Source organism: Phoenix dactylifera, chromosome 1 (assembly GCF_051530095.1).
Source record: "Phoenix dactylifera cultivar Ajwa chromosome 1, Ajwa_hap1_PhDact_Kaust_v1.1, whole genome shotgun sequence".
NCBI lineage: Eukaryota > Viridiplantae > Streptophyta > Magnoliopsida > Arecales > Arecaceae > Phoenix > Phoenix dactylifera.
Window position 1 is genome coordinate 47,541,265 of NC_143190.1, and position 23,401 is coordinate 47,564,665.

At 40.4% G+C, this 23,401-nt stretch overlaps 1 protein-coding gene and 2 long non-coding RNA genes across 4 annotated transcripts; 2 read left to right on the forward strand and 1 right to left on the reverse strand.

Annotated features, from left to right (window-relative positions):
* The first annotated feature begins 6,483 nt into the window (after positions 1 to 6,483).
* LOC149768707 (uncharacterized) lies at positions 6,484 to 8,658 on the forward strand. The gene is made up of 2 exons (XR_016396134.1): positions 6,484 to 7,049; positions 7,876 to 8,658. It is a non-coding gene; the product is annotated as an uncharacterized LOC149768707 (long non-coding RNA).
* Positions 8,272 to 10,552, reverse strand: LOC149768708 (uncharacterized). Its single transcript, XR_016396133.1, has 2 exons — positions 10,415 to 10,552; positions 8,272 to 8,865 (listed from the first exon to the last, which is right to left on the reverse strand). It is a non-coding gene; the product is annotated as an uncharacterized LOC149768708 (long non-coding RNA).
* A 9,136-nt stretch (positions 10,553 to 19,688) lies between these two features.
* Positions 19,689 to 22,100, forward strand: LOC103722270 (putative GPI-anchored protein At4g28100). Of its 2 annotated transcripts, none has more exons than XM_088704097.2 (2): positions 19,689 to 20,807; positions 21,406 to 22,100. In XM_088704097.2, the coding sequence occupies exons 1-2, from the start codon at positions 19,914 to 19,916 to the stop codon at positions 21,751 to 21,753; spliced, it is 1,242 nt and encodes a 413-aa protein (XP_088560223.2). In that variant the 5' UTR covers positions 19,689 to 19,913; the 3' UTR covers positions 21,754 to 22,100. The 2 variants fall into 2 exon arrangements, with proteins under 2 accessions (XP_088560223.2, XP_008810973.4); XM_008812751.6 differs by having other exon boundaries at positions 19,697 to 20,711.
* The last annotated feature ends 1,301 nt before the right edge of the window (positions 22,101 to 23,401 follow it).

Below are 23,401 nucleotides of genomic sequence, written 5' to 3' on the forward strand. Positions count from 1 at the left end.
GATGTCATGTAATTTTTCAGATGCTTGCATGCATCTTATTTGATGTTTTGAGAGCCCTGCATGCCTCCTAAAAGAAGATGTAATTTATTATTATTTTTATTTTACATCTGGTTGTATTTCTGTGATGTGATGTACGTCAACGATCAAGTTGAAGATAAGGCATGAGATGAACAGGGGTCTAAGCGGTTGATGGCGATTGGATCAAGAGTTGGTCAAGGATCGAATCAAGGAGGCTTGGAACCAATTCAAGAGTTGAAGACCAATTGATCGATTGACGTGCATGTGCTTGTAATACGACCTAATTAGAATCCATGATCATCACCTATTTAAAGTTTAGCTTTATTTTGATGCTGCGATTATAACTGCCTGTGATGTGCCGTTTGCATATGATGTGAATGAAAGCCGGATAGATAGGTTTACATGTGATGTAACAAACCCAATTGAGACCTAAATTAAAACCTCCTCAATCAAGTCGAGAGTGAACCAACATGAGCGAGTCATATTAGATTAATTGATCTAATTGGTGTCTAGGAAAGCATGAAAGGTGGTTACTTAATTAGGACCTTACTCTCTGAGTAAGGGGAGCCTCCCACCTGCTTACCTGGCCAATTGTTCGATTACCTCTTATGAAGAGCTCAAGTTGCAAACACTAAGACCTGATTAACCAATATTAAGTCAATAGGTCTTCCACTGTAGTAGAGCTGCTAAGGCCTTTCTGATGTTGATTTGTCTCGGCTGGATACAGTGGTCAAGTTGCATCGGGGGGCTGGACCTCTCTATAGACATGAGATGTTGTAGGATAAAGGTGGGGTTGGGCACCAATAACTGTTAGGTGAGGACCCAATGACGACTTTATTCCTACGGTTATACAGTGGGTCTGACTTAACTAAGAAATGGGACCAATAACTGTTAGGTGAGGTTTTCATGGCTTAGAGATCAAGTTACACTGCAACATGCTTGAGAAGCATTGTACAAGAGTTGTACATTCATCAATCTATGTATCACCAATAACTGTTAGGTGAGGTGGCATGTACATCGGTGGGACCGCAGTACCCACTAGAAACCCTAGTCGTGTGGGATTTCCGTTTTCCTACCAGGGGAGTATGAGGAATTCGAGAAAATAGTGGGAGTTACATTTGTTCTAAAAGACCTTAGAACAGATTAGGGTCAAGTACAAAAGTCTAACTAGAATCTTTACTCTCTGCAGATCATAATGTCAGCCTCAAACCCTTTGACCCGTATTCTTGAGACCAACCGATTGACCGGAACCAATTACAAGGACTGGCTTAGAAACCTCAAAATTATTTTGAGCTGTGAGAAAATAGGCTACATACTCGATTCAGATATCCCCACATTACCAACACGTCCTACTGATGTTCAGCGACAGATGCATCAAAAGTGGATGGATGATGACATTAGAGTCAAGTGCTATATGATGGCATCCATGTCCAATGAACTCCAATGCCAGCATGAGAATCTCAAGACTGCTAGGGACATACTAGCACACCTGCAAGAGTTGTATGGTGAGCAGAGTCGCACAGCTCGTTTTGAAGTGTCCAAGAGGCTCTTCAAGACAAAGATGCGCGAAGGACAGTCTGTCCATGATCACGGTCTGACTATGATCAAGGACTTAGAGGAGCTTGAGAAGCTCGGAATGAACATGCACAAGGAATTGCAAGTGGATTTGATCCTACAGTCACTTCCTGATTCATTTGGTCAGTTTATAGTAAACTACCACATGAATAAGATTGAATGCACTAAGACTGAACTGATAAATATGTTGGTAACTGCTGAGGGAGCCTTGAAAGGTTCAAGGGGCAATGTCCTTGCTGCTGAGTTGACTTCTGGTTCCAAGAGAAAGTCTACTTGGAAGAAAAAGAAGCCTGCTAAGAAGCAGAAGAAAGACAAGAAGCCAAAGAAGGAAGTTCAAAAGAAAAGGGCCAATGACAAAGGAAAATGTTTCCACTGCAATGTCGACGGCCACTGGAAGAGAAATTGTCCTTCATACCTCGAGAGCCTGAAGAACAAAAAGGCAGACAGACCTTCAGAAGGTATGTCAGATATGCTTAGGATACTTAGGGACTGTTACCTACTGTTAGCATAGGAAGAGTTTTGTAAAACTACTGTTCTATTTATTTGATAAATAAATGGGTTTCATGTGGTTTTATGATTGACAGTCTTTATCACTTACATATAGATGTATCGGTGAATGTATCTGAGCAAATAGTGAGTGCCATAGGATCAAGAAGATCAAGAGATGAGATAAACCAGAAGTATTTGTGGCACCTCAAACTTGGTCATATAGGAGAAGACAGAATAAACAAATTGGATAAACATGGGCTTTTAGGCTCATTGACTTTCGAGTCATATCCGATTTGTGAATCCTACCTTCAAGGAAAGATTGCCAAATTATCCTTTGTAGGACACAGGGAGGTCCACTGAAATACTTATCCTAGTACACACTGATGTGTGTGGCCCATTCGATGTGCAGGCTAGGGTTGTAATTTTTTACTACATTTTACCGATGATTACTCACGGTATGGATATGTGTATGAGACACAAATATGAAACTTTTGAAAGGTTCAAAAACCTTAGATATGAAGTAGAAAAATAAGCACAAAAACTCATTAAGGTTCTTCGATCAGATCGAGGAAGTGAATACCTTAATGGAGAGTTCCGTGATTATCTCAAGGAGAATGGTATAATTTCATAATGGACTCCTCCTGGTACACCTCAGCTCAATGGAGTGTCAGAGAGGAGGAATCAGACTCTATTGATATGGTCCAGTCCATGATGAGCTTCACTAATTTACCCTTGTTTCTTTAGATAGATGCCCTATTTTCAGCTATTTACTTATTGAATAGAGTTCCCTCTAAAGTCCATTCCTACCGCACCATATGAGATATGACATGGTAAGAAACCAAGATTTGGGGATGTCCGGCCCACGTCAAGAGACTACAGGCAGACAAGTTAGAGGCTAGGACCATAAGTGCTCGTTTTATATAGGATATCCTAAAGAGTCATTAGGATACAATTTTTACGTCTCAGAGGATCACAATATGTTTGTGAGCCGTCACGCCATCTTCTTGGAAAAACCAGTTTATCCTTGATAGAGGCAGTGGGAGGAAAATTGAGCCTGAAGAGAAAGTCTCTGAAAAGCAACGAGTCATGGATCCTATCGAACCCATTCATACAGAGCCAGTACACGATGTCCCTCAACCACCTCGCAGATCTAGTAGGGTCTCCCATCCTCCTGATAGATACTTAGGTATACTAGAAGAGGATACCGAGGAAATGTTCCTAGTGGGAGATAGGGATCACATACAGGATTCCAAAACCTACGACAAGGCGATATCTGATATCGATTCCGAGAAATGGTTGGAAGCTATGAAGTCAGAGTTAGACTCCATGCATTCCAACCAAGTCTGGACCTTAGTAGATCCACCAGAAGGTATTGTACCTATTGGATGCAAATGGATCTATAAAAGGAAGATAGGTTCGGATGGAGAGGTAGAGACCTATAAGGCAAAGCTTGTGGCGAAAAGGTATAGTCAGCGCGAAGGCATTGACTATCAGGAGACTTTTTTCACCTGTAGCCATGCTGAAATCCATCCGAACATTGCTTGCCATTGCAGCATTTCATGATTATGAAATCTGGCAGATGGATGTGAAAATAGCTTTTCTGAATGGATATCTTGATGAAGACATCTATATGGAACAGCCTTTGGGTTTCACTTCCAGTGATGGAGATCACAAGGTCTGCAAGCTGCAAAGGTCCATCTATGGACTAAAGCAAGCATCTCGGAGTTGGAACACTCGTTTTGATGACGCAATCAAAACGTTTGATTTCATCAAAAACGAAGAGGAACCGTGTGTTTACAAAAGGGTTAGTGGGAGTACTGTCGTATTTCTCGTACTATACGACATCCTCCTGATAGGGAATGATATTCCCATGCTAACCTCGGTCAAGGTTTGGTTGTCAAAAATGTTCTCCATGAAAGACCTTGGGGAAGTATCCTATATTTGGGAATAAAGGTCTATAGAGATAGATCTAAAAGGATGCTTGGCCTATCACAGAAGATGTACATAGAGGAAGTGCTGAAAAGGTTCAGCATGGAAAACTCTAAAAGGGGTCTCTTACCCCTAAGGCATGAAATTAATCTCTCCAAAGAGATGTACCCCAACACATCTGAAGAGATTCAACGCATGAGCAAGATCCCCTATGCATCAGCAATAGGGAGCCTCATGTATGCCATGCTATGTACATGACTTGATATAGTACATGCTGTGAATGTCACGAGCATATGTCAATCAGATCCAGGCAAAAAAGCACTGGATAGCTGTGAAGAACAGTCCTAAGTACTTGAGAAGAACTAAGGACATGTTCTTGGTCTTTGGGAGAAGATCAAAGTTGAAGGTAGAAGGATGCACACATATTGATGATAGAAAGTCTACATCAGAATATGTGCAATGGTGGTTCAGTAAATTGGAAGAGTTCCAAACAACCGATCATTATAGATTCTACCTTAGAAGCTGAATGTTAAGCCGTATCTAAGGGTGCAGTGGAAACCTTCTGGTTAAAAGTTCATTGCAGAGTTAGGTGTAATGTCATTAGATCCCATAACACTTTACTGCGATAACATTGGCATCATAGCACAAGCTATGGAGCCAAGGTCTCATCAGAAGTTCAAGCACATAGAGCGGCGCTTCCACTTCATACGCGACTATGTTGAGAAAAAATATGTAGAGGGGCAGAGAGTAGACTCCGCGGATAACGTGGCAGACCCGTTCACTAAGCAGCTAAGTCAGTAAAAGACTGAAGCCCACCTTGAGAAGATGGGGCTTAGATATATGACTGATTGGCTTTAGTGCAAGTGGGAGATTGTTAGATGTATGCCCTAGAAGCCAATCTGGCTGACACATTGTTAATTCTAGGGACATAATTTTGTACTTGACTATTTATTATTGAATAAATAAAAGGCATCTTTTCATTCATATTATTTATGTGTCTATGAATCGTCCAAGAAATTAATAAGATGATGATGCATATTCTCAAGAGTTGAGAATTTGAGCCATGTATCATTGGTGATTAATTTCTAAATGCTCCTGATCAATGGATCATCACGAGGACGGTGATCGATCCGATCAGTGCACAGATCACTTTCCTTCTGGATGGACGAGACTTGAGTCCACAGTGTAGGGACACTGAAGTGATAGTGCAGGTGCTTGTTAGAGAACAAGGGTACTGAGCGTGACCAAGACAAGAAGTCACTTGGATGTCTATCCACTCGTCAGTGACTTGCTTGATGTTGCAGTAGTATGACTGATCCTTTGACCTGCGGTGCTTCAGCTACTCACAGTGAGGTTATTGTAGTTTGACTACACGTATACATGGTCTCTAGTCATATGGGTCCTTGTAGTGTAGATTGGCTGCAGTAAGTTCACTGTAGGAGTAGAGTATGCACTTACATGGAATCTATCAACCTTGATAGAAGAGGAGTGATCCTATGTGATTTGTTTGACTGAGTTCTAAGACCTTGGCTAGGGCAGTAATATAAAGTGGAGAAAGAGTTTTCCACTATCGAACTCGAGTCGAATAAATCTTGACATATGACAGACGAAGGGGTTTGACGAGTTATCCATGACCTCCGTCCTGTAGGGATCCACGATAGTAGGACTGTATCACACGATAACTGCACCTAGAGGTTCATCATTCTATTCTACTGGGTAGCCACTACATGCTGCTAGGTGTCACTGGTGGATGGTGGGACTCACAAGGATTATCTCGATGATCGATAAACCCTAAAGAGTAGAGTTGGAATCGTTCCAATCCATTGAAAGGAGTTTTCAATGATATTGTGATAGAGATCATAATATATCTCACTACCAGTCAGAGTAGAACCTATGGGGTCACACACACTAGAAGTAATGACCGATCCGATGGTTGAATCGTGATTAGGAATCACAAGTAATCAATTTGATTGATAATAAGTTGAAGAAGGAACAAAGAAAATTGATTAATTGGACTTAAAACAAGAGTCCTACTTGGAGTAGGATTCATAGAGTCCTAATTGAATTAGGACTAGAAATCCTATTTGGACTGGGATTCCTTCTTGGACTGGGAATCCTATTTGGAGTAGGACTAGAAGTCCTACTTGGAGTAGGATTCATAGAGTCCTAATTGGATTAGGACAGGAATCCTACTTGGACTGGGATTCCTACTTGGACTGGGAATCCTATTAGGAGTAGGACTAGGATTCCTACTTGGAGTAGGATTCCTATAATCCTAATTAGATTAGGAGTTTTGAATTAAATTTGGATTCCTACTTGGAGTAGGATTCCTAGAGTCCTAATCGGATTAGGACTTCGAATTCAAATTAGAGTGCTAATTGGATTAGGACTAGAATTAAACAAGTCCTAATTGGATTAGGATTTCTTAAGTCCCAATTAATTATTAATCCAATGGATCAAGATGGCTCCTAATTAGATTAGGATTGAAGAGTTCAATTGAGTCATGGTTCATTCAAGTTCTAATTGGATTAGGACTAGCATAGATTGAACCCAATTGATTCATGATTTGGACTAAACCAAATAGGAGCCCTAGATGCTATTTAAGAGGAGGCTTGGGGGCTGACCTAATTCATATGAGAAGCTCTCCCCTTGTGGCCGTACGCCCCCCTTTCTCCTCTCCTCTTGGATCAGCCGCAAGCAAGAAAGAAAAAGATCCATGGTGGTCTCCTTCTTCCTCCTCCGTTTGGGATTCAACGCAAGGAAAGGAAAGGCTGCATCTAGCTTTTTGGATCTTCTTCCTTGATCCTTTCATCTTCTTCCTCCTCCCTCTAGCATTCAAGAGTTGAAAGAAAGGGAGGTGATCAGCCATCAAAACCAATCTCTGCAAGGGAGCTAGCACCCCGGGGAGATTAGAAGCGATTGGATCGGTCCTCTGCTTCGTGTGGATACCCGTAGAGGCCGGGCACTTGAACGGCTTCAAGCGAACCTTCATCCTAAACCACGAACTTCAGTTTGCGGTGATCATCTACCCACACAAGGTGAAGATCTGATCTTCTACATGTTTTAAAAGGTTTTTTAATCCTTATCTATCTACGAACGGTTTTTGAACAACGTTCATGCGATGAACGGTTGATCCCGTGCATGCCTCTTCCGCTGCATCTGAATTTTTTTTAAATTTCAGCGGCATGATCGGGGTTTTCTAACAATTTCATGTGGGGAGAGAAGCTGAGAAAGAAAAAGAAGTTTGTCTAACCTATTGCAATTCATAAGAACAACTAGCAGATATTTTTACAAAAGCTTTACCAAAAGCAAGATTTGAGTATTTGAGATTTTAGTTGGGTGTTACCAGCAAAAGTATCAAGGAGGAGTGTAGAAGTGTGATCCTTTTGCTGGAATTCAGAGGATGCTGAAATTAAAGAAGGTTTACCATTGATGTATCTCGGGGAGAGCAACTGTTGGAAGTTCTACTAATTCATATAACCAGCATTATTTGTCTTTTAATATTTTAGAAATCAAGATACATTGAATGTAAGAAGCCTAAAGGGCATGTTTATGTATTTAAACTCATATGTTGAATGAACAAAATGCTTGCTGTTCTGACATCTCTTCTTCTGAACATTTTATCTTTTAAATATCATCCTCCCAAAACCAACACAGGACCTGGCTTTAATCTTACTAACATTTGAGACAATAGATACATGGCTTTAAAGTATGCTATGGACAGCATACTCTGTAAAATCTATACGTTTATAGTTCCCGGTCGCATGTTCAGCAACATGGGCAGATTCTTCTGAGTTGTGTAATCTATGAGTATTTTCGAAGTAAAGTTAAAGATGCATTAACCTCTCCTTTTACAAGTTTCAGAAATAACATCACTTTGCTACTCTATATTGCATTGTAACATGCATGGCAACTGTGAAATGAAGGCAGAGGGATGGAGTTGATGGATCCATTGCTTGATGGTCCATGTTCAACAAGGGAACCAATCAAATCCAGCAATATAAGGTTGCTGTGTGTCCAGGAAAATCCAGAGGAAGGCCTACCATGTCTCCAGTTGTAATGAAGCTATGGAGCAAACAAATGGTGCTTCCCCAACTTTTATAAGAAAGAGACTGCTGTGTCAGATCTGCCATCATCTAGCACCAAAACTGTTCAACAACTATTCACTCAATCAACGAGATGACAATTACTGATGTTGATGCTAGAAGGGTTGCAAAAATCTGTCTATGTGATGAACTAGACATCATGGGTTTTGCACCATGAAAGCAATGGCTCGACTGTCGAAATTTGGTATTTCGATGATTTTTTTCATTGACATGATTCAAATTGTTGGTGAATCAACAACCCTCTCTGATGCGGCGGGAAGCGTGGTAGTGAATCTCTCGCGTTGCACCTGATGCCGGAAAAGAGTCACAAATTATGAACCTGAGGAAAATAGGATTCAAAACAGGGGATATGCTGCAAATTTCAAGCAGAAGAAACTCTGCTTTTCATTGATGGCTGAAACCAAAAACCAAGCAAGCGAACAAACCCTTTTAGCGATGTCTTGAATAGGCTACGCATAACTTAACCCTTGACAAAGGACCCTAAACAGAAAGCAAAACAAACATGGAACCTAGCCAACAATCTGACTTAATTCGGAAACAACTCTTAAGATGGACTCCTATTTCCAAACGGAATTTAGAATTCAAAAACAAACATAACAAAACAGAAATATTTCTTCCAACAAAAATAGAAATTTGTCAATCCCCAATCTCTTCCGGATTGATCTGAATGTCACGCTCATGGATCAGCACCTGTCTTCATGGATCAGCAATCACCCATGTTCAGCTTTTAGCGGACGGATCTTCTGTCCTGCATCACTTTCTCTCTCCCTCAAAAAAAAATTGTTTTTGAATTGATGAGGATTTAGTTATACGTAGATTCTTAGCTGTGAAAAATATGCATTTAAAATGTCACTGGGTAATGTTTTTTTTTTTTTTTTATGATAAGTCACTGGACAATGTTATTTGCTTTAAAATAAGAACTCTCCCTTTGGACAAGATATCAACTTCAGGAACCTTGTGCATGAGTTATAACTGATAATCCCTAATGTCAACTAACTTTTTTTTTTTTTTTGATTTCATTAAAATACAAAATCATGCCTTCACACATGGTCAGACATGAATTTTATATTACTGAATACATACATACCTCCACATATCACTTTTTATTTTTTCTAATTTATAAAATGTACTTGTGAGTGATTTTTACGCTTTCATTATAGTTTTCTACAATATAGTTAGCTCTTTGGTGCCAAATACCAGGCAAAAAAGTCGGCCAAAAAATAACATTTCAAGTTTCAGTCTCTTTCCCATATCCCTATTTTGTTTTGTTTCCCAATAGGATGTTTCAAAGAGATCTAACGTTTTGATGAAGGTTCTTCAAGAGATGAAATGTGTTTGGAATATGAAGTTATATTGGAAACTAAAAAGTCTCCACAACACCTGAAAAGTTGAATTTGGATCTACTCATCAAGATTTAGGCGATGTTGAAAAATAGAAGGTAAACCAAGTCACTGATAACAACTACATGAATACTCACAAGTCGCAATCCATATTTAAGCCATGTTGATATAAGAAGTATAAAATAACTTTCCATGATTATCAAGACTCTATGAAAAATATCATTCCATTCAACCAAAAAAAAAGGATTTTTCATTCTAGTATCATCAGGTGTGTTAGAACTTAGAACATAATGTAACCACGTCATTTCAGAAACAGTTAATGTTGTTTCCAATAGAATCAAATGGACAATCAAAAGTTGAGTATAAGTGCAAAATATCAAAAGTCATGCACTCTAGCTCACTGAACAATATATGACCTTTGCTCTATGCGGCGATCCACAAATTTAATGAACATAATTAGGTTTACCATTGCAATGATGATCATACAACTGATTTAGAATCACTGAATTTAAGTACAGAGGTCTTATGTTGAACTAGCCTAGTGTTCACGCAATTTGGAAGATTTTTCAGTCGTAAGTATAATCAGAGAATTATCAGGCACAAGCAAACAGCGAAATCTACAAATCAATACTCTGCACTATCAATCAGCATGATCTTAAAGAGGTAAACATAAGCCCCATATCTGATGACAGATATATATTATAGGATAGCTTAAAGAGCAAGTAACTAGACAAAATCTTCATCTAAAATTTTTCCATAAGGGCTGTCATATCATTTGTGTCCACCCATCTTTAATTGCATGGATAATGTGTGTTATCATGAGACTTGACACTTGAGTTAGAAATAAATTATATTTAAATTGCAACTAATGCAGCAACAAGATTGCAGAATCAAGTTCACCAATGAATCCATCTGAATATTTTTTAGGCCATCATATCAGGTAATATGAAACTTCACCTTATTTCACCAGCACGGTAATTATCCAGGTCCAATTTCTTAGAGATGCACCATCCACGACTTGAGCTTAGAAGTACCCCTGGTTTCTTCGCAGAGGAGTGCAGCTACTGAGACAAGCCCCAGTTCACAAGAGTTGATTGATTGCCGCAATCCACCTGCCAACAATTTTGCTGCATAGGAGTAACAGATCAAATTCCAATACATGTTTGTCATCGAGCCATGCTTAAAATAATATTGAGGATAATAATAATAGCAGCAGCAGCAGCATGCTTGCTTGCTTTGCTCCATCACTCCCTCTAAATTACTCCGGCAGCGGCCATCATTTAGATTTTCCAGCCAGGAGGAAAACACAAACACCCCAAAAGTAGAAGACTAATTCTCTTTGTACCTGTTCAATCCAGATTGAAATCACAGAAACAAGAAATCGACTAAAAGAGAAATTTACCCCCACAGTCTATATATCCTATTATATAAACCACTCTTCTCCACAACCCAATAGTTATGGCATTCATGTCATCTCATGCAGAAGCCATGCTATTTGTCCTCTTCATTGCCCCCAGAACCACTTCCGGCACCCTCAGCTTCCCACCCATCAAATCCAACTGCACCGGAAGCTTTTACAGTTCAAACAGCATTCTGCGACCAGCCTCGATACTTTCTTCTCCTCCCTGAACTCCAAGTCTTCATCCTCCAACTCCACAATGCAATAGCTGGGTCTGGTGCTGACCCTTGCCAATGGCCTCTACCTTTGCGAAGGTGCCCTCGCCATTGCGACTGCTAGAGCTGCATTCAGATCGCAATAACCAACATTACCACCCCGCGGTGCTTCGACACTCGCCAAGGCATCATCTTGTACGACTGCTGCCGGCTCTGCTACCCTAACCATAACTTTTTGGCATCCCTGACACTAATGGCTTCTGCATGGCCAACCTTGATCGGAAACCAGCTCGCTAGAACCATTTGAGATCGCGTCCAACCTCGTGCAGCAGGATCCCTTGAACCACCCTCCGATGTTCGCGTTCAGTGCTTCAGTCGCCTAAAGCTTGTTTGCACAAGAGCAATCACCTCTGATTCAAGCAGCAATGACTGGAAATTGCTTGAGAACTATCGCGGCGAACATCAAGGATTGCTGCGACTGGTGCAACGGGTGATGGTACCTCGCACCAAGTTGCTGGGTAAGGCATGAAGGCACTCCCATCTTCTGCAACCCAAATGGCACATTCACACAGAGATCATTTTGTACCATTGTTCAGATAACAGTTTCTCTCCTAATGATATTGGAAGCGAGCAGGCAAACTTGAACAACCTCCTTTCTGATTTAGATCCAAAGCCCTTCCCAGTGGCTTCTGCAACACCACAGTTGTAAATATTCCAGGTCAACTGTATAGCCTAGCTTGATGAAGCAGGCAGTGCCACAGTGGATGACCGGGCCAATAAAACAGGAGGTGAGTTTTTTAGCTGAAGAAACCCGCATTTTGACGTTTCAAAGAAGACATTGAAATTTCTTGGGCAGATTGTTCTCAAATATTTTAATTGTTTGAATTGATTTCTTCTGACTTCCTTTAGATATGCTCATTTTCAATCTCCACACTAACAGCTATTTGTTCTACTGTTGAATATGCATACATATAGCAATTGATTTTTACTATTCCAAAATATTCTAGAATACTAAATTGAAATCACTACAAAGTATTGTGTGGGAAAAATTTGTAATTCAGTACACATGAGAAGTTATGTTTTGAACAGCGGAGGAAAAAAGGAAATCATCAGAAGTTCATGTTGGTTTTGTTGTTGCACCAACTTTAGGAGCAAATCTCTTGGTTCCTTTTCTTTGCTTTTAAATGGAGACTGAGAAGGAGAAGCAGTAAGCAGCTGCCGATGTTTCTAATTTTGATAAGTTTCTGTTTGAAATATATTATGTGCATCCATGTTTTTTTCAGACTAGAGGAAAGCTATGCTAGATGATTTCAGGCCCCTACCTGACAAAGGCCTACTACCTTCTATGGTAAGTCTTCTCTAGTGCAAATAAGCAGCTAAGTAACTTCTCTAGTGCAAATAAGCTTGGTGAAAGTGGATTTGACCCAGTTTACAAGGTACACGGGCATCCTTTTATCTTGAGAAAATTTCCATATATTCTGATAAGTGGATTACTCATGAATAATCCTTCAGGTACGTTGAATGATGGAAAAGAAATTGCAATTAAGAGGCTATCAGCAAAATCCAAACAAGGAGCGGTTGAATTCAAGAATGAGGTGACACTAATTGCAAAACTTCAGGACAGGAATCTTGTTAGAATGTTGGTTTGCTGCGTCGGAATGTAAGAAAAGCTGCTGGTCTATGAACACCTACCAAATAAAAGCCTTGATGCCCTTCTATATGGTCGGTCGGTTCTTAATGTTCATTTCTAACTTTTGAACAAACTTCCTAATTAAGTTCTATAGCAGCAAAGCATGGACATACAAGAGAATTCATAGATAAATTTTCAAACATGCAGTTCGCGAACTCTGCCAACTCTAGATCTTTTTTGATCGGCACGCTTACCTGACAATCCACTGCCAACGATACCACTGCCAGATCCAAACAAATATTCTCAGCTGGAGGAGACGTCTTCATATAGTTGCAGGAATTGCAGAGGACCTTCTCTACCTTCCTGTCTTCCTGAGAACTCGCTACTCAAAATCATTCACAGGGGCCTCAAAACTGGCAACATGCATGTTTTTTGGATAATGAGATGAATCCAAGAATATCAGATTTTGGCATGGCAAAGATTTCTGGGGCGAAGGAAAGTGAAACTAATACTAATGGAGTTGTTGGAACTTTGTAAGTGAATATATTGTTTTAGTCTTGCTTTTTTTCTTCACAAAGAGAGAGAGAGAGAGAGATTTCTTCTTTTTCAGTCATATTAGCAGCACCAGTAGGTTCTACCTGTACATGCACGTATCCAAATAATTGGTTACATCTAAAGATTTGGTTTTAATCTTTACCATCGTGCGAGACAGTGCTACATGGCTCCAGAATACCATGGATGCTGTTCTCTCTGTAAAATCTGAGCTTCATACCTTTAGAGTACTGCTGGAAATTTTAAGTGGGGAAAGGAATAGCCACTCACATTTTGAGCAACAAGGGCAGAACCCCTCCGAGACATGCAAGCTATTTGTTAAAATGCACTTGCCTCTGATTTTACAAATTATAGAAATAATATTCCTTTACTGCTATACCTTGCATTGCAACAGGAATGGCAGCTGTGGAGAAGGCAGAGCAGTGGAGTTGATGGATCCGTTGTCTGGCGATCCATATACAACGGATGAAGCAATCAAATGCATCGAGACAGGCTTGCTGTTTGTCCTGGAAAATCCAGAGGAAAGACCAGTCTGTGTACTGTTGCTTGGATGCTGCACGGTGAGAAAGGACATGGTGCTCCCCTGCCAACTTTTATAAGAGAGGAGACTGCGGCGCCGTCGGATTTGTCGTCGTTTAGCACCCAAACTCATTCAACAAACAGTATCTCCATCAATGATCACCCGCCCCCATGTACTCCCAAAAAAAAAAAATTAAAACAGTCTCTCCATCAATGAGGCGACGATAGCTGTAAACTAGAAATGGTGGTTTTCACCATCACAGCAATGATAGGACCAACATGTACTCATCTATTTCTAATTTTATTCATTCACAGGATTCAAACTGTTGGTGAAGTGAATTGACCTTCTCTCTCTTCCCTCAAAGGGAAAAAAAAAAAAACTGACAAGGATTTAGCTATGCGTGGACTCTTAGCTATGAAAACGTAACCCAATCACGGAGCGGAGATGAGGGCTACTTAAAACAGATATTAGCTATATGCGGTCCACTTTGAGAGCCTAGATGCATTCTAATTGAGGCCGTCTCTGCTTTGATGATTGGTTGGATCTAGGAGTAGGTCAGGAAGCTAGTTGCACACCCTCTGGTATAAAATATTTGGAGTCTGATGAGAACTGAGAAGTCATCTTTTTTTACTGCAAGGCATATTTAGCTGCAGATTGGATCGCATACTCCATAGTTCATCACTCGAATTACGTGCTTTAGATTGACTTGACGCTTATTTCAAAAATCTTTCAAGATATTTTACTTTTTAGTTTTTTTAGATGTATTCATATCAAGATAGTGTGATTTTTTTTTTTGTATTAGCAAAAAAACAAAACATAAGATCCCATTACTCCCAAACCCCCCAATTGTCGCTTGGCCAAGTTGTTTGCATTGAAACAAGAAATTTCTCTAAACTAATAATTTAACTGAAAATAACATTCAGAAAACCTGGGTTACATTATTTTAAGCAGCAAATAGATTATATTATTGCAAAGGAATGGAGGCATAACCGTGATTTATTTTTCGGGAACAGCATGGCTGTTAATAAACTAATGGCTGTTATTTTCGCAATGAATAATTTAATATGTTAAAGTAACGCACCCTCCCCCAAACCATTATAACAGCTGCTACTCTAAACCATGAATCGAAACGGAAGCACAAAATTTTAGACCGGATTAAAAATTTTGAACGCTAAATAATTAAAAATCTCAATAAATCAAGAGGATGGCTTACGTAAATTGCAGAAGATTCGATCTCCAAGGAGAGGAGGGGAAGAGAGGAGCGGGCCTTTCGCCGAGGGTTCTCGAACTCAGTTGATGCAAGTCGGGAACCGGCCTATCGAACGGACGTGCCTGATCGGTCTCCCAGAGATCGGACGGTCCCAAGACGGGTCCCGACCTGCACCAAGCGAGCTCGAGAAAGCAGCGAGAAAAATTAAACCCTAAAGAGTAGCCAGCCTGAGAACTCACATGCACAGACTCTCTCTCTCATCGCTACTTGTTTTGCGGACTTAAAAAGGGGTTTGTGCCGGATATAAATTAAAACGAGGAGCCCACAGTCCGAAATTTTCAGTCCATCATGGCCGTTCGTGTGTCGTGATGGCGAAGTTAACTTGGATGTCCAAGCTCCAACAGGCGGCTGAGTAGTATGGACGGCTGTGATGTAGACAGTCCACGTAACATTAATCTGTGACCACTCACGAGCCGGCTCTTCAAGATTCAGCTAACTGTAGGATTCAAAAAAAAAAAGAAAAAGAAAATGATACAGTGATAATGACCATCCGATCGATGGATCTCAGATTGATCGGAGACATTTGGAGATGCCCATGTCTCCGGTTCGTCCAACGGTCCGATGGACCAAGCAAGAGCACGAGTTAACTAAAACCGCGACTGGATCGAGTTCATTTGGCTCAAAAGGTGAAAAATAAAAAAGAGGACAGATTAGCGCATTTTTCATTGGCAAGATGTCATGATGTTTATGTCAAAAATTCGGCTCAATTTAAAGCTCAAATCATTATATCTAAACCCAACCTAGTCCAATTCATATATAAATTAGGTTAGATAATTTTAAACAAAATGGTGGGAAAATTATCAAATATTTTATTAGACATGACATTAGCCAAAAAAGAGATGTGGGAAAATTGAGTTAGATTCTTTTTTCTAAGTTTGATACAAATTACTTGGTTTGGTTGGGCACGTAACTTGTTCACAATATAGGTGCCATTTGTCTATATTGGGGTGGCAATCAAATCGGGTCGGATCAGATATAAATCAGATTAGAACCTAAAATTAATCTATTTATTAAGCATGTCAAAATTTCAAATCTGAATCCAACTTATTTATTAAACAGATAATTTGATTTGACCAACATTACTAATTTATTAAATAAGTTAAACAAGTTAAATGGATTAGATGACTTTTTAACGGGTTAAATAGATTTAAATATGTTAAAGCAGGTTGAGTTAAACAAATTAGAAATATGTTAAGCAGGTTTCAAATATGTTTTAAACAGATTAAATAAGTCGGATCATAACCCAACTCAATTATTAAATGGGTCAAAGATTTAAATCTAAATCCAATCTATTTAATAAACACATCTAAACGGATTAATTTATTTATGATTTAAATTTCTAAATTTGTTTAAACAGTGGTTCGCGGATTATGGACGGCTCGGGTTGAGCATATACGCTTTTAATTTGGGCGTGGGTTCTGAGTTTGGATTACCGAATCCTTAGCTAGGTTCAGGTAACGGAATTTGGGCCGGCAAATTCTAGCATGCCCCTCAAGTAAGCCCCATTTGGAAAAGTTTTTGAATAGTCAAAATGTACTTTTTGACCCTCCAAAAGTACTTTTAGGTAAAATAAAAATATTTGGTAAAAATTTTGCAAAGATGTTTTAGCTTTTCCAGAAAGCTAAAAAATGTTTTCTGGGAGAAGATCTATTTTGGAGCTTTTCAAAAAAAGTACTTTTAGGCTCGGTCGGAAAGCTTTTTTTTTACAAAAATACCCGTAATAAAATATAACAATTACACAAAATATCTCTTTAATAATCGTTTAACCAATTTTATCATCTAGCTAGAAAATTTGTTATATTATGAAAAATTAATTTATGCTAATAATTATAATATTTTATATTTTTATTATTGTATAATACTATAAATATAATACTATATTACATTATATCATAATATATTGATATGCTATGTTAAATAATTTAATATTATATTAAATTATTATGCTAAAGTATACAATATTATATTACTATATTATAATAATATTATATTATATTACAGTAATATTATACTATATCATATATTTATGTATTAATATATATTATATTTTATTATGCTTTATTGTATAATACCATGCAATGTCCTTTATAGTCATTTTGTCATATCCAAAGTACTTTCTTAGTTTGTTTACCAAATACATATTAAAGTAGCACAACACTTTAAAAATATAGCTACTAAACAGCAAACAGCTTTTTATAAAATTCTTACTTCAGAAAATTTTATTTTCAAAAGTTCTACCTTCAAAAGCTCCTCCAAATTAGGCCTAAGTCTACCACCGCAATCTCAATCTAAATTCGTATAACATGATCCAATCTAGCAAGTCTCAGATCATGACGGTGAAGATCACGCTGGAGTCAATCAGATGGTATTACACAATCAAGAAATAAAGAAACACATCTGCTCCTTGAAGATGAAAACAAGTAACACATCTTAATCCGGTACGAACCAATCATTGTTCGTTGTAATGCTCTGTTAACTCGAATGTGGCTCAGCCTGCCAGCGACGGATATATAGGATTCAATGGCCCCTCATGACACGCTCGCATCCATGCTTCAGAATTCACATCCGCGCACAAGTCAAGGCCACACAATTTACAATAGACTGAGTGCTCTCGACTGAGTGGCTGGAAAGGCCCCTGCAGGTAAGCAGAAATTGCAAGCGGAATTATGCCGTCGTAGCGCTCAAGAAAGCCAAGATTGAGGGTCCCCCGTGTTGGAATCCAATGCCCGGAACTGTTGGCCCCGTCTTCGTGCGAGAGCAAAAGCGTAAGCTAAGGGTACAGCTATTTACAAAACAAAAAGGACATCGGTGCACCAGCCTGCCTAGCCTCATAACTCGTCTCGCCGTTTTTACGGCGAGCGCAATTTATAATCCGATTCATTAATCTAATTTACGAACGATCCACTTTTAAGTATAGGTTTGAATTTAACATGAATAATTTTGGGGCACAAATGAATTAACCCATCTAGACCTAGTTATTAAATGGGCTGGATTCAAGTATAGATCGTCGATTCATTTAATCCGTTTAATAATTAGTTCAGATCGTAATTCGATTCATTTAACCTATTTAATGTGATCCATCTATTTAAATCTATTTAATAAATAAATTACGTGGGTCAAATTGGATTATCTATTTAATACATAGGTCGGATTCAAATCTGAAACTTTTAAAGCTTTTGTCTCAAAGTATTAGGTTCGCACTCCATTTGGATTCTAGTATGGCCAAAATTTGGACTTTGAACAAACACCTTATTCTTGAGAATCTCATGTTAGCATGATATAGATCAATTGTGAATAAAGCTCCAAATTTGCATTAGAATTAGGGTTTTTAAAAGGAGTGAATGCAAAAAATTAGGACAAATATGAACATTTCGATTTAAAACATTTATCAACAGAAGGTCTCATGTTAGTTATATTTGCAATTAAGCTTTTGCATCTCAGTGTCTCGTCAAGTATGGTCCACGCGTTGTGGGGCTGCCGGGCTGAGGAGGTATTCATGACAGCAAATAGGTCGGCTATTTGCTTCAAATGGCCAAAAAAGTTCTTGATAACATGAGACAAGAGTCCCATTGGGCATGGCTCTCGATGAGTGCTTACCTTTTCCATTACAATAATTTTACTATATGGTATCACAAAAAAAATCGCAACTACGTTTGAACAAGTAACGGTCCAAATTTTGAGTCACGGTACCAAAAAAGGTTTGAAACCCATAACCTACAAAATTCCACCGAACTGAAATTATTAGACAAATTCTGCACATCAGAATCCTTTAGAATGCCATAAACACTCTATACACAGTAAGATATGTTGTTGCTATAACCTAGGTTGAGGTCGGTCTTAGCCTAAAGTGTGCTGAGGTCGGCTGAAACCGAAGTACACTAAGGTCGGCAGGAACTGAGGTACACTGAGGTCAACTGAAACCAAGAAGGAAGGCGGGATTGACCTGCAAAGAAGTCCATTTGCTGGAAAATTTCTGGCGGGAGACCCTCTAAAGCTTAAGTTAGAAATCTAGAGCAATAGTGAGAAAGAAAGAGTGTACGTATAGGAGTGTAGTCTTGCTTACATATGGGTCTCCTTGTCATCCCTGTATATAGGATGAAAGCTTACATGATTTATCGAGTAGTGCCATAACCGCACAATAATGGCTAATCATGCATTAACATCATGGCAACGGCCATCCACGATCATCAGGTAGCGATAATCGCATTGATCGTATCTTTACTGCAATAACTATTTTTAAGACTATGATCACAACCCATTCAATGCCCTTTGGCGTTAGTTCTAGGCAAGACCAACCAAAATGACACGTCAGCCAATACTGAGATCAATGACTTCAGTTAAATCCGCAGTCAAAGAGGTTGGAATAACTTGAGGTCGAGGTCGGGATGACCAATAGTCTTCCTATCAAGACAGATTCCTCTGATCTAGAGAGGAGGTTATTTAGTTTCAAGCATTTCATAACACCAAGCAAAAATTGACCTTATGTTTCATTCAACCATGACTAGGAAGTAGAAGCATGCTTCAAATGAAACCATAATCATTGAAACAGTTTCAATCTGCCATCCTTTTGTTATCAATTAACCTATAAAATGACAACTATATTATAACTTCAAAAAAATGCTTTATGTCATCATCGCAGTGTTATACAGGAGAGCACAAGTTGGGCAGTTTTTAATCTTATCATTCCCTCAAGAATTCAATGATTAATTTACACTTACATTACTAAACATGTTTGTTCTCAAATAAGCAATACAGTAGACAAGTGGTTAAACAAAAGCTAAATATAAATGTTAAACCATTGCCCTCATGATTCATGAAGCACACCCATACCTCATTTTAAAACGCGTCTGCGAACCCAACCATATAAATTATGAACCCAGTCTGTTCTTTTGGTCCTCCCCCTCCCCCTCCCCCCCCAACCTTTGAAGCACAAGAATCCAGCCAAGAGAACCAGGACCAACCTTGCATCCAAAGCAAAGAGAAGCAGCAAAATAAAAGGCGAAAAAAGAAAATGCTCCAAATCCCATTCCTCCTCCTCCTCCCCATCCTCTTCGGTCAAGTCTCTCTCCTGCCCGCCGTGCCCAAGTTGGACCCCGACCCTGCCCTGATCCCTTCCTCCCTCGTTCTCTCCATTAATTCCTCCCCTACCTCCGCCACCGTCCCTGCCTTCCCGGAGCAGTCCGCCACCGCCATCCCCTGCCCCCTCGACCTTCCCCCCGCCCTCCTCCACGGCGTCTCTGCCGCTTGCTCCGCCCCCGAGAACCCCTCACTCCCCTCCCGCCCCCGCTGCTGCCCCGCCCTCGCCGCCTGGCTCTTCTCCGCCCACTCCACCGCCGGCCTCGCCACCGGCCCCCCTCCTCTTTCCTCCTCCGTCTCCACCCCGGACCTCCCCATCCTCCCCGACGACTCCGAGTCCTGCGCTGCCGCCGCCGAGGCCGCCCTCCGCGCTCAAGGAGTCGTGCTCCCGCGCCCCAACGACACCTGCGACGTGGCCTACTGCTACTGCGGCATCCGCCTCGGCCCGCTCCGCTGCCCGGGATCCTTCGCGGCGTCCGCGTCGGAAGGGCGGTGGGTGATCGCAAGGGAGGATACTGCGAGGAGCCTCGAGAGGGACTGCGCCCTCCCCGGCCTCGGTGGGTGCGCCCGTTGCCTCAAAACCCTTTTCCAGGTGAGCGCGTGGTTGGGTGCCGTTCCTCCCACCAATTCGAATGTCATACGCTTCAATCATTCCCACGCGGAGATAAAAGCAATCAGAAGCTTACATGTCAGTAAAATCGACCCAGAATTCTTTGCACTGCATGCTAGCTCTAAATTGGAAAATAAACGGCCATCAAACTGAGCACCGCATACAGCACGCAAATGCACCATGCATGGCGCACAACGTCTGTTTTATTTGACAGTCATCCGACAATCCTTCTCTACGATCGGATGAGCCATCCAAAGCTTACCTCTCTGCGGTGCAATTAAAACATGCATCGCAGCGGATCCAAGAACAACAGGCAGGTACTCTTTAACCTGTGCAGCGTTGTGAACGTAAGGCATTATTGCCATCGAGTCATCGAACACAGTCATCGAGAGCAGAAGAATCATTGATGACCACAGCAAATCCACCTGCATCTCTCAGCCCATAGCGCAGTTAACCACATGCTCTCTGCCAGCCAGGCATGAAACGGAATCCTCAGTGTCCCCAGCAGTCTAATTCAAAGGATCCAAAGCCCTTCAATTATTTTTTATTTTTTCCCACCCCTCTTCATTGTCGTTAGTTTCATGAACCCATCAACAGTTCTTATGTTTGTAGTTTTAGTCCCAGCTAGCTTTTTGTCGGCTAATAATTTGTCGTTCTATACTTTCCGGTGGAACAGCTGAAAAGCGAGGAGGAAGAGGGAGGCGGCAATGTTACCGGGCCCGGCCTGCGGGAAGGCAAGGAACGCGACAGGGAATGCCAGCTGATGGGGCTGACGTGGCTTCTAGCGAAGGACCGGACCCGCTATCTCCGCACCGCCGCCTTCGTCCTCCGCGCCTTTATGATGTCTCCCGACGAGGACCCCACCTCCTGCTCCCTCCCCGGCTCCGGCGGCGACGACGACGTCCCCCTCTATGTCGACTTCGCCCTGGTCGACGGCGACGGCTCATCTTCCGCCATCCGATCACCGCTGCCGCCGTTATCATTCCTTCTAGGCCTCTTCTCTCTTCTTCTCTCCCTATTCTAATGCCGCTGAGGAAACCCTGACGACGAGAGGATCTTAGAGAGGCTGCCAGGGGGGTCTCTTGGTCCGAGACCTCGCTCTATTTTGTTCAAGGATCTTCGTGGCTAATAATACAAGACTAGTCGACCTGCAGGCGTGTCCGATGCATGCGAGGCCAAGTACAGTTTGCTGTGATTATATGAGAGAGACTTCCGCCAGCTGTGGTTTTTTTTTTTAAGGGTTCGGTAACTGTTCATGCGAGGTGAAGTACAGTTTGCTTTCTTTTGTTCTCCATCAAATAAGCTAAATGGTGGTTTTGGTGTATCTTTCTTGAAGGAGTATGAATAAGATTATAGGAAGCTCTTGAGATAGGTTGCAATGTTGAAATGTAGATTAGAGCAGCAGACGAATCGGGCCTCTTAAATTCAACTCGGACTTGAGTTCCAAATTCATTAAAGTTTATGGGTTATGTGGATCTAAAGTTTGACCCTATTAATATATGGGGGTCACGAGTGGCTTCTCCAGTTTCCTTTTAACCTAAATTTGCTCAATCCTCCCAGAAACTGTATGGAACAATATGATGGGCAATTTTTGAACCAGCTTGACACGACATGACCAGACCCAACTGATATATCAAGATAACTATATAAATGAAAATTTAAATAAGCATTTATAGTCAATTAGTCCATTAGTGAATTGTATCGGCAAGTGGTGCTTAGCTAAGATAACCATATCACAAAATGGTTCAATAGATCTAAAATAACTACTACAATGTAGATGCGCTACTATCATTTTTCTATACTTGGGTGAGAATTATATAAAATCTAACTAATTATGTTAGTGTCTAAAATATTCTTTGCCTCGGAAAACTTTTAACCTTGAACCAATCCCTCCCAACTAGTTTTTTTCCTTCGACCTTACCAAAGAAAGAAAGAATCGCAACCGAATGCAGCCCAACGAGTGTTGTAGCTAGACGTGCACACGAGTCTGGGTCAACTAACAACTAAATTGAACTAACATTATTTGCATTAGTTCGGCTCAAGTTCTGAAGAGAATTGGGTTGGTTTTGGTTCCAATTCTTCAAAATTTAATTATATCGGTTGAGGTTTAATTAGAAGGTTAAAGTAGCCTGGCCCAACTTAAATTAATCCATACACATAGTATATAATATGTAGTGTTATGTGTAATCCAACATTTGTTTGTACTTATATTTTTTGAGATCACTCCCGTGTCTCCTCTCCTTACTAAATAATTTTGCAGACTCTCTCTTAACTTTTTGGTATTTATAAGAAAAATGTGCAACTAATTAACTTGATCGACATAGAATTTAATTGTTGATGTTTGTTAGTTTCTAACACAATTTATATAAACTAATATTTTATTTGCTATTTCTGAAAAAAATATGGACAAGCTAGAAATCAATCCAGCCCAACCCGATCTTGATTTGGCCTCTAACCCAAGCTAACCCGACCTCTTTGACTCCTGGCCATAGCCAAATGGGACCGGGGTGGCCTGCATTTCCAGAGTCCTGTTCATCTCAAGCCTCCAATTACCAGGCTCCTCTTTACTCCTATGTAGATTTCTTCATGGATGGAAATCATAGAGCCTCTTTATGCTAGATTCATCCTGGTCACGAGACGTGGTTAAGCTTCAGCACTGGCACCAGTTTGTG